Source organism: Micropterus dolomieu, unplaced genomic scaffold, assembly GCF_021292245.1.
Source record: "Micropterus dolomieu isolate WLL.071019.BEF.003 ecotype Adirondacks unplaced genomic scaffold, ASM2129224v1 contig_663, whole genome shotgun sequence".
NCBI classification, from domain to species: domain Eukaryota; kingdom Metazoa; phylum Chordata; class Actinopteri; order Centrarchiformes; family Centrarchidae; genus Micropterus; species Micropterus dolomieu.
Genome location: NW_025729653.1, coordinates 1 through 11,251, shown reverse-complemented (window position 1 = coordinate 11,251; position 11,251 = coordinate 1). Strand labels below are relative to the sequence as shown.

General features: G+C 40.2%; 2 protein-coding genes across 2 annotated transcripts; both read right to left on the bottom strand.

Annotated features, from left to right (window-relative positions):
- Positions 1-1,680: 1,680 nt before the first annotated feature.
- On the bottom strand, positions 1,681-2,970 carry LOC123964114 (cyclin-dependent kinase 1-like). The gene is made up of 3 exons (XM_046041224.1): positions 2,849-2,970; positions 2,058-2,100; positions 1,681-1,862 (listed from the first exon to the last, which is right to left on the bottom strand). Exons 2-3 carry the CDS (start codon positions 2,092-2,094, stop codon positions 1,681-1,683), a joined length of 219 nt encoding a protein of 72 aa, XP_045897180.1. The 5' UTR covers positions 2,095-2,100; positions 2,849-2,970.
- A 1,758-nt stretch (positions 2,971-4,728) lies between these two features.
- LOC123964116 (heterogeneous nuclear ribonucleoprotein L-like) lies at positions 4,729-10,365 on the bottom strand (the record flags this gene model as incomplete). The annotated part of the gene is given in 4 exon segments (XM_046041225.1): positions 4,729-8,786; positions 9,533-9,631; positions 9,795-9,852; positions 10,164-10,365. Coding segments are annotated over 4 exon segments (415 nt in total), but the record flags the coding sequence as incomplete, so codon positions are not given.
- Between the last annotated feature and the right edge of the window lie 886 nt (positions 10,366-11,251).

Below are 11,251 nucleotides of genomic sequence, written 5' to 3'. Positions count from 1 at the left end.
GGGGGGGGGGGGGGGGGGGGGGGGGGGGGGGGGGGGGGGGATCATAGACTAGACTTTGTGGATCATATTTTATCTTCTCACCTTTAGCAAGAGTTTCTTTTAAACAACGTACTATTGTCAGTGTTCAGTAACAGAGCAGATACAATGCATCAGTACCTTGTAGACTCTGTGTCAACAAAATCTGACCATTGTAGGGTTTACAAAGACACCCCTATAAAAACCCTTTAACCTGACAGAATTTGCAGACACGCCACTGTGTAACACAGCCTCAACCAGGGTCCGAAATTAACACCCGCCAAGCGCCAAATGCGGGTAGATTTTCCGTTTGGCGAGTAAATTTCAAAAGGCTATCCGCCACACTGGTGGGTGAATGTTCATACCAAAATAGTAATGTAATAATCAGTGTTTTCCCTACAATGTATTCATCAGCACCGCTGCAAAATCTTTCCATGATCAGTAATATCACGACATTCACTTACACTCTTACACTGAGACGCCCCCGGCCGCCCGTTTTTCCAAGCGCGCCTCTGTTCATGGTTGCATAGCAACGTCGGCCACACGAGTGTTTGTGAAAAGGAGAAAGCGCGGTACGAACTGCAAAGTCACCGATCTGCAGCTAGCTGCCGTTTATTAGCTGTTATGTGGCGACATTTACCAGGAGTGAGCCAACCTTTAAAACGAAAACCCACAGACGAAGAGGGGGACGAATTACATAAAAAAAGAAAGTTTTGTGAGAAATGGAGGTTTGGAGAGAACAGAGTTTCAAGAGGCTGGCTACAATATGACTCTGACGCGGTCGTGATGAGTTGTTCTGTGTGTCGCCAGTATGCTAAAGATAAAAACAGGAACAACTCATTTGTCATCGGAAATAAAACGATGAAACTTGAGAATATTCGTAACCATGAACACAGTAAGTGTCACATTGCCTGCGTGTCTGTGTCTCTGGCTCAATCTGAGCCTCTACTCTCGAAAACTTCTGTGACAGCGCTAATGGCAATGTCAGAGCAGACCAGCAAGAAGATGAAGCTACTGTTTAGGACTGTACATGCCATTAGCAAGAAGGCCAGGCCACTTTCTGACTTCGAGTGGATGTGCGAGTAAGTGAAACTGTTTTTCCTCCTGTAATGTTTGCTAGACTAACATTTTATATGAAGCTATGGTAGGGTGACCATCAGTCCTGTTGTCCCAGGACATGTCCTGTTTTCACGTCCTGTCCTGGCCGCCCTGGCTGTTATTTTCTTTATTTTTATAAATGAATACATTTTCAAAAAACTGCTGGGAAAGATCAGCTCTACAGCAAAATATATGGGCAAAAATGGAGGATGAGGAAGAAAAACAGGATAAAGAGGAAGAAAACTAAAGATATAAATATATTTTGTTAGTTTGTTTTTGTAAGTTTGTGAATCGTCGGATGACTATGAGGTTTAAGTTCTGATAGTTTTACAAAACCTTCAAATGTACTGTTATGAGCGCTAGTTCCACCTCTTCCATGTCTTACTATTTGTTGCTCTGTTTTGACTTCTATGTACACTTATTCATTAAAAATACCATATCAATTAAATGTACTGAAATTAATGTATATGTGATTTGGCCGGTAAAAAATATGCTTAGCTGGTGGATTTTTTTCATCTACCAGTCCCCGTGGCAGGTGAGCCAAAAAGTTAATTTCGGACCCTGCCCTCAACCCCACACACAGCGAGCGTACCGTACGACGTTGGGATGCTTCAGCTCCTGTAGCAGAGAGACCTCCCTGACAGCAGTGCTGGGAACCCCCTCCTCTTCACTCTCCAGACGGATCTTCTTCATAGCCACAACCTGCCCGGTGGCCTTGTGCCTGCCCTTATACACTACCCCATATGTACCTGCAAGAACAACAAGTTACCAAAACAATTCTGATCGTATTAAGCAGAGATGAAGGACCTACAATGATGCTGGGAACAACTTGACAATGTAACTTTCCTTTACAAAACCAAAACGTGCCTAAATGTCAGTAGCATAACATCGGTAGCAATGTGTTTGCATAATTGAGATGAAGATGAGAAAACATTAAAACCAACCTTCTCCTATTTTCTCTATTTTCAAGTAGTCCTCCATTGTTGCCTGAAAGAAAGAGAAAGAGAGCCATTTCAAAAACTACCATTAGTTTCCAATAACTTCAGCTAACGTCAACCTTTTCATTACAAACTTAGATTCCATTCCAGCCACATCTTAATATTAGATAATGACATTAAGAAAAGGACCTACTTTACTGTTACTTAATGTAAGATGTGGACTAAAAAGTGACACTGCGTCTAACGTTAAGTTAGGTACATCATACAACGTTAACGGACTCTTAATTCAACCATGTACAGCAGAGTATGATAGGTTTTTTCACTCAGATGTAACGTACTAAGTTCATATTGGTAACGTTAACTGTAACGTTAGCACCAAAGCAAATGAACGTTAAAGTCACGTTGGCTTAACGTTATGCTGTATGTAACGTTAAGCTACAGATTTTCGGCGACTCGTCACCTTTTACACTTTTTAGCATCGGTTTATTGTTAACTAGTGTTTTCGTTTCGCCAACGACAGCATCGTCAATAAATGGCAATGATACAGACACAGTCACCCAGCCGTTAAAGTCGTTTTCTCCATGCTAAGCTTAACGTAACATGTTAAGTTCACCAGCGTTAGCTTAACGTTAGCTAACTGTTCGTGTTAAATCAGCGAGGCTTGTAACTACTGATTCCAGTGGCAGTTGACCCACTTTCTGTCCAGATCAAATGGCCCACGTTTTCAACTAACTTTACCCTGACAAATCGTCTAATTCATATTTAAACCTGTAACGTTAAAACGGAACAATAATTACCTGGCTGCGCCTCGCTTCGTATCTTATGTACTCCGTGTGCACTGCCGCTGGAATGCTGCTGTGCTGACAGACTCTTTTGAATTCACCGCAGCAAGGCAGCGGTTCAAAACAAACCAATGAGCTCACGCGATGTATTTCAAAACCGCCAATCAAGCAACGGTAGGTTTGTCACGTGGGCTGAGCGGGAGAGAACGCGCCGAGGTATCTCGCTAACATTTATATCCAGAGTTTCCTCTTCCAGGCAGGGATCGCCTTCCTCTCCCAAATATACAGGAACTTCTGTCCTGAACGCATTTCTTCACTCAGAAGCGTTTTAACCGACAATGTTTTGCCGTGAGCCAGCATGGCATGGCTATATGTGTACGTCCATACTCTACCTCTGCATTTATCTTTATTAAAATTATATTTAGCCTACATTTCACAAGCTTTCCTGTCCCAGGGGCCAACTTCTTTCACCATACTGTCTGAAAAGCTGATAGGCCTGATAAGTTTTCCTTTCCCCGCATTCAAGGCTTTGTATCTACTCTCCTACCCCGTTCAGACACATTATTTATTTGGATGTGATGTTTTTGTTGAACGTTAATATAAATATCCCAGTTGTTTTGTCTTCATGTCTAACCTGTACAGTTATAACGTCCTCCAGTCGTTTTAGAATATGACAGAAAAGCACAGCAACATACTTCAGGGGTTTAGAAATGCAAATGAAAGAAATACTGGGAAAATACATCATATGGACCAGGCCAGAGCTCTTTAAAGGGCTCTGGACCAGGCTCCTGATGAGTACTCTCTGATGAGTACATGAGTATTGAGTTAGTCATATGAATGGTTATGAATTAACTGCACATTTACAAGGGAATATCTAATTTTAATTTAATTAATCACCATTTAATCTGTGTAGATATGCAAGTATATTAGTATTAAATCCATGATCAATAAGTTCAGTTTGCAGTTTCACATGTAGCTGATGGCATAGCTGACCATACTGTAGCCAGGATAGGCCCTGTTAGCTCAGGTTTTCCACAGGTTCAGTAAGAATTTGTATTGATCCACCACAATGGGTTCAGGTGTGCATGCAGATACTGGTGGGGTGGGAAAGCTCAACATTTGAAGGCTGGCTGTTCAATATGGAGTCTAGAGCGAGTCATTGGAATAATTGTAGACGTCAGCAGTGTTTAATTATACTCAATAAATACATTTTAAAAAACGATATTAAGATGATAAATTGAATTTGCATATTAGTTTCACCCAGCGTTGGCAGTAGGAGGATAGTTAGCACATCTCAGAAGCCCTGCTGAGGTTTGACTTGGGGACCACCAATGAATCACTGTTTGAATGAAAAAAAAATAACCTTCATACAGACTTGTCCATAAAAATTATAGCCTACTTAAGAAATGATGCTTCCATGTAACCCAGTGACTCCATAGCAATACCAGAAATCATCACTACACTGGACAAATAAGACACATCTCTTTTTATTGGATTAGTTTTCTTACATTTTATATAAATACTTTTGTGGGAAAATCATGACATCTTCCACCTAATGACCCCAATGAATCCAATCGTTTAATAGCAGTATTTTACTTTGAGGCAATCAATGCATAATTTAAATGCTAATTTATTTAAATAATTTAAAGCTTTTTCAAATATATCAGCTTATTCATTGATTATATCAGCTTAGAAGTCTGTAATTAAACAGCAGTTCGCAAGAAAACGTTCGGTGTAGTCGTCTTAAAATATACACTGCCTAAAGAATGAAAGGTTCCTCTGTTCCATTAAAGTTACTGATTTTTTCTGTTGGCGACGTCAATATAGTTAAGGATGTAGTTTTTTTTTGCAAAAAAACCCTGTTTAGTTATAAATGAAGACAAGTGACAGACAGCTGAGTTGAGCAGTGTGTAGCTGACCTTACAGCTACAAACCTGGATTTATTCAATTTGAACATGTACATGTAAGTTACAATCACAGAAATTCTTAAATGAATGGAACATTTTAATTGTGTTTTTCTAAGTGTTTCATTGGTGATTACTGACTATTAACAACATTAAACCTATACAGCCTAAAAATCATGAGATCTGTCTCATACTTTCAATCCCCTAAAAACTCAGGAACAAGAGCCCTCATTTATCAAATCCGCTTAAAGGCTTAAAAACTTAAAAAAGAATAAATAAAACCTCCTTACAAATACAGTAAGATCCAAGTGCTGTAAGAGACATACAAACAACATCTAAATGAGCAATCATCTAACAGCAGACTAAGTGGGATTCATCTGTTGAAACTTTTCACACCTTTTCCTTATTTACATATTATGTACAAAAAGCATGCCTTGATTAACAAGTGTGATGGATCCCAGCGTACTGTAAGGAAGGCTGGGAGCAGGAAAATCTGCATGTCCTTTATAAGACACATGATCTAACAGAGACAATGCGTTTTGTTACTGTGCCTCACCAAAAAACTGGCCTCTAAGAAGCCCAGTGTGTCCAGTCATGCACTCTCTGCCTTCATATGGAGCCTATGCATCTTCCAGATTTTAGGTAGCCTATTTAGTCACATAATTTAGGCATAATCCACAAAGAAATCTTATTAGTATTATTATAAAAATAAAATATTGCAAGAAAAAAATGACTATGCTGTTTAAAACGACAAAGCAAAATATCCTTTAATATTATGTAATTCCAGTAGTTCTCCATGTGCAGTGCAAAAAAGGTATGAAATGAGCATGAACATTTTCTGCACAAACAAGAGCCTGATATTAAGGTATGACAAAGACAGAATTGATACTGAGTCTGAAGGTAAGATTGGCCTATTGTTAAGGAAGGCGGCCATTAAAATCAATGCCCAAACTGGACGGCTGCTTCCTGGTTCTACTTTGACACGCTGGTCTTACAGTAGTTGTGCACTGTGTGTAATATAGCTGTTGTGCATTTTGAAAAGTTAAACTGGACTTGTGTTAGGTTGCACCATTCTGTGTACTGAGCACAGCAAGTAAGCAAACTGTCACCATGTTTCCTGACAGGAATGATGGCCAAAACTATTATAGATTCCATTAAATGGGCGCGTGAAAAACTGCCACTTGGTAGAAAACGGTGAGTTTTCAGTTGTAACTTCATGCTGCACTAGTGGGTGTATTGAGGCCAACAAATAAAGTCATCACCAGTTTTTCAACAATCCTGCTCTTCTGCTCATCCTGTCAAATATTTGCTGTTGGTTTACCCACATTAATCAACCGTTAGTGTGTCCCCCAACTGTTTCCAGAGGAAATACATCACATAGTAGAAGTACTGATACCAAGAGTACTTCTCTTAAAGTATCAGACTTGAATACTGACAGGTTGATGCACTAGGTCCAGCATCTCTAGTCAAAGCATGTAGCAAACACTGACTGTTAACATGCAGGCAGAACTCTGGTCTCAAGCCCATTACTTCTCTAATATTTTTTGGCTCAACACATATTAAGATCAATACTGGGTTAGGAAAACAAGCTGAAGACACCGTACTGCCAAACACATGTCCACCAGCAGTATCAAAACAGTAGATAACAACAGCTCTAATGTGACATTAACCTAATTGTTGTCAGCAAATGATTCATTTCCATTCAAACAGCAAGTGATGCAGCAAAAGGACCAGAGACAAAAGGAAGTGACGTACAGACGGAAAGTAGCCAACAGAGGCCCTAAGAACTAAAACCCTGTTATATTTAGTGAAAACAACATCTAGCATGTACAACACAAAGAGCAGGGCAGTGTGGAGGAAACTCCCAGTACCTCACAATGAATATATTGAGAATATGAACAGTTTGTTTTTTACACAGTTGTAATTCTACTCCAGTCCACCAAATCATTTATGTCCCTTCTTCAAAATCGAGACACTTGTCTAATGGCAGTAACCTGGCACAGTCGCTGCAGCTTGGTGTTTTCACTCGCAGGCAGTAACAGAAGTGCCATATGTGCCATGCTTTGGTGTGTTAAAAATATCCTGAAAACAATGTTTTAACGTTCATCGTAAATCTGACATAAATACTCTGGACACAATCTGCCATATTGCACATGTTCTTGCACATATTCATTAGTACTATTCTGTTAAAACGTTTTATACAGTGTCAATTTCATATTTTTATATTTTATGTTTATTGTAATGCACAAAGCCACAAAGAAAATTCCATGTATGTATAAAGCTACTTAGCAACAAAGTCTGAATTCATTGGGCAAATTAAAGTTCTAACCACAAATTAGTCACATAGACATAGCGGCAAAACATGGGAAAACAGGGTCCAGAATGAAATATATAGACATTACCCTTTAAGGTCACAGTAAAGTCAGGAAACCCTTTCAGATACACCGCACTTTTCTTTGTGTGCTCCAGCGTTCGATTATTTCAGACAATGAAAGGAAGATGTAATGATGAAATACTCAGATATGTCCTTTTTTGTTTAGAGGCTGATGAAACTAACTTACATATCTGAAAAAGCATTATGTAAAGCTGAGATAAATGTTCATGGTGTGAGTAGTTTATATAGCTAGTGCTTGGACGGCTCACTGTTCTCAATTAGCTCCACCATCTCAGTGCATTAACTGTGACCTCACATCACTCTCTTTTGTGCTGCCAATAACATGTAGTGCCTCTGTCGCTAAACTAGAAGCCTCAGTCTTAAAACCTTCTATTGCACCTCACAATTTGAATGACAGGACAAAAACACAATAATAACGTTGTCATTCTCAGAGCCTCAGCAGCAGTGTGGCTGAAAGTCTAACATTTGTCCTGAGGGTGGTGCTAGAGAAGATGTCACTGAAGCATTCAAATCAAAACGTTCGTCTCTTTGGGAACATGTCATGGAAATCCTGCTGTTAGCTTTCCAGATACCACGTCAGAGATCAAAGTCTGTCTTATGCTGCCTGTAGGGAAGAAAGTCAGGTCAGAGGGTCACCAAAACCATTAAGCATCTTTATGTAGGGCCCATGAATGTCCACAGCGAACTTAACAACGGGTCAGTAGTTGAGACATCTCAATCTGAGCCAAAGTTCTTGACCGAACAGTAGAGGGACACCTCTACATTTCACATTGCAATAATGAACCCTAAATGAGAACTTGTTTAAAAATGGTATCCACGTTTACAGTCTATGTTCAATGGCAATTCAAAACAACACAGTATTTTTCCATTTTTTAAACATCAAAATATCATTTCAGTAAGTATGATATGATTTTAGAGATGTCTGACTGACATGGAATTACAGTTCAGAGTGGGTCCCTGGTCTGTCTGTCTGTCTGCCTGCCTTCCTGTAAGTCAGTCGGTCGTCTGTCTGTCAGTCAGTCAGTCTGCCTGCCTGCCTTCCTGTAAGTCAGTCAGTCTGTCCGTCAGTCAGTCTGTCTGTCATTCCGTCTGTCAGTCTGTCTGTCATTCCGTCTGTCTGCCTGCCTTCCCGTTAGTCAGTCGGTCGTCCGTCTGTCAGCCTGTCAGTCTGTCTGTCTGTCTGTCTGTCAGTCAGTCAGCCTGTCAGTCTAGGTCCACAATCAAAGACAAGTTTAAGAGTTCTGGGACAAACACTGGAGCAGTGTCCTCCAGAAGTCTCACATGACAAAATAGCACATTATTGGAGTATTTCAGACTTGTCACTTGTCTGTCAGCTTGTTGAGTTGATTGGATGGTGGGATGACGGGTGTGCCTCTGATGTTTGGAGACAGCGACAGTGTCTTCTCTCTCCTTAACACGTTTCTTTCTTCTTCTTTCTCTCCGTTAAAAGCCATCTCTCTCGCATTCTTTTCTTCTCTCACATTTCTTTCTGTTTATCTCTCGTCCACTTGTCCGCCTCTCGTGGTCCCTCTCCCTCTCTCAGGTCAGAGGTCAGCCATCATCAGGCTCAGCAGCCTCTTCTTGTGCTCTGCAGCTTTTTATAGATGAGACGAGGTGGAGAAACACAGTTTCAGGGTGTATGGGTTGGACCCATCTGAAACCACACACACACAAACATACTTAGTATTAGAGCCAGGCTGAGACGTTAGTCACGCTGCACCCTATTACTGGAATGACTGCAGAAACAGCAGGTACAGATGAATACATAAGGCTGAATCAGTCATCGGTGACAGGCTAGTCAAACTCTCATGATACAGACTTGCCCTGCTTTATTTAATGATGATCATATTCAAGTATAGCTTATTATACTTCTGATTAAGAAGGTTAACCTATATCCCAGAAAGAAAAGGGAAATACATCACCTACATTTATCTACTACTACAACTACTGCTAATTTATTCAAAACTACTTGTTTTGAATTGGCATAATCTGTCAGGCATATTTTCTATACATGTATATTAGACTTGTGTTGTCTGTTGTGATGTGGATGAGAATCTGATCCCCGACCGACAGGAACATCAGCCTAAGGGCTGTTTCCCATGTTAACATTTCTATTTTTGTCATTTTTTCCGTCGTGCTCTGCAGTGCTGTCAAACTGTCTCATCTTTTTTCTTTTCTGCATCACAATGACATGCTCTGTCAACAAATTACAGTACATCCAGTAAAAGTGTAACTGTGAATCCTGTCCAATCTATTGCAATGTATAACTTTGCACTGTTGAAACAAATATTCCAACTGATGGTTTTCTCATGCCTGGATTTAGGGGGTGCTGCAGCCACCTCAGCACCCCTACCTCCATGGATACCTGGATGAATGCTTGTGTACTTCAGACAGACTTACTGGGTATCCTGATCTGGTAGTGGTTGAGAACAGTAAGAACCTCCACAGCCTCCGTCTTACTGTCGAACTCCAACAAGCCAGAGATGGTCTTAGAGGAGGCTGAGAGTGATCCAGAATGTGTGAGTAAAAGAGAGGATTGGATAGAGAAGGATAGACACAGAGGGAATAGGCCGAGGGAGTAATATGTAGTTAATAAATAATATCACTTTCAAATAAACCAGTTCACACAGAGAAGTAAAAGGATTACTGAAGTTCTACTTACGTTTGGCATCAAACATCTTGAATTTGACGAAACCAGGCACGTCATGCTCCGTGCACAGCTGTCAAAACACACAGCAGCTAATGTATCAGTAAAGCTGCATTAGGCAAGCCTTAGATGTAAGAGACAGGTCTTTATCTGTACCCAGCAAGACATTTAGACACTGTTCCTCCCTGCTTCAGTTTCTAAAGCTAATTTTCATATGAAACAGTCTGTGCTCATTTGGCTTGATGAGGTTTTTCAGGATTAAAGCTTACTACTATTATTGCCAAAGAGACAGAGGGAGAGGGACAGGCTATTTGGAGAGAAGTACTTTTGCTGTATTTAAACTAAAACTTAAAACAGGACAGTTATCAGACAGAAGTACCATACCCTCAGTAAGTGGTCCTGTGATATGCATGGAGGAACGTTGTAGTAGTGAAGCACTGCAGATGGAGGCTGGATGATATTTTTGGAGGCCTGTCCAGCGCTGCTGAAGCGGTTGTTCCTGGTCATGGCAAAGTCCTTATAGCTGCTGCTGCCATCCTCTAACTCAAACACCTGACTGGGGATCACTGCATGCTGCTTAGACACACTGCACACAACACAACAAATCCATGCATGTCCAATCTGCTTTGCATAAAACAGCAATAATACCATGAACACATCGACAACATGTCACAAATCCGGTTTGCATGCTGTCATGAAATCATTTTACATTTAATCAGTATTATTCAATGTTGAGACTGTGAACTGAGGAGCGCCAACCAGAGGACAGGAGGGGCCTCATTTGCTAAAGCATTCAAATAAAAGGCTCCTCTTCGGAATGTTTACAGTTTTTCTCAGTCGCTTTGGTGCATTTCTCAGATCAGAATTGAAATTCTCAAAACTAATTGTTCAGCCTCCACATCATCTCGTCACTTGTGCACATCATAAAAGGCTTTCTCATTGTTTTGAACAAATTGCAAATGACTTGACACACTGATGCAAATGATTATGTACAATTGTCTGCTGTTTCCTACATTATCAATTGCTTATAATAATAATAATAATAATAATAATAATAATAATAATAATCCTTATTTGTAGAGCACTTTTCAAAAACAAGTTACAAAGTGCTTTAACAAGTGTAAAGAATAATACAAAAAAAACAAGATAAGAGCATGAAAAATTTATATAAAATTAGTAAAATACAATAAAATAAAAGGGATAAAATAAAGTCAAATAAGATCGGGAAAGGCTCTCCTATAAAAGTATGTTTTAAGAAGGGACTTAAAAGAGTTCACTGACTCAGCCGACCTGATTTCCTCGGGCAGGCTGTTCCAGAGCCTCGGGGCCCTGACTGCAAACGCTCTGTCCCCTTTAGTTTTCAGTCGAGACTCTGGAACAGACAACAGACCTCTGCCCGAGGATCTCAAGGTACGTGCTGGTGCGTATGGGACTAAAAGTTCAGAAATATAACAAGGCGAGAGGCCATGAAG

Bases quoted from the DNA above. Each gene is read 5' to 3' on its own strand.
- LOC123964114 (XM_046041224.1), bottom strand. From the start codon at position 2,094: ATGGAGGACTACTTGAAAATAGAGAAAATAGGAGAAG. The intron at 1,863-2,057 runs GTTGGTTTTAAT...TTGTTCTTGCAG, and splicing joins AATAGAGAAAATAGGAGAAG to GTACATATGGGGTAGTGTAT.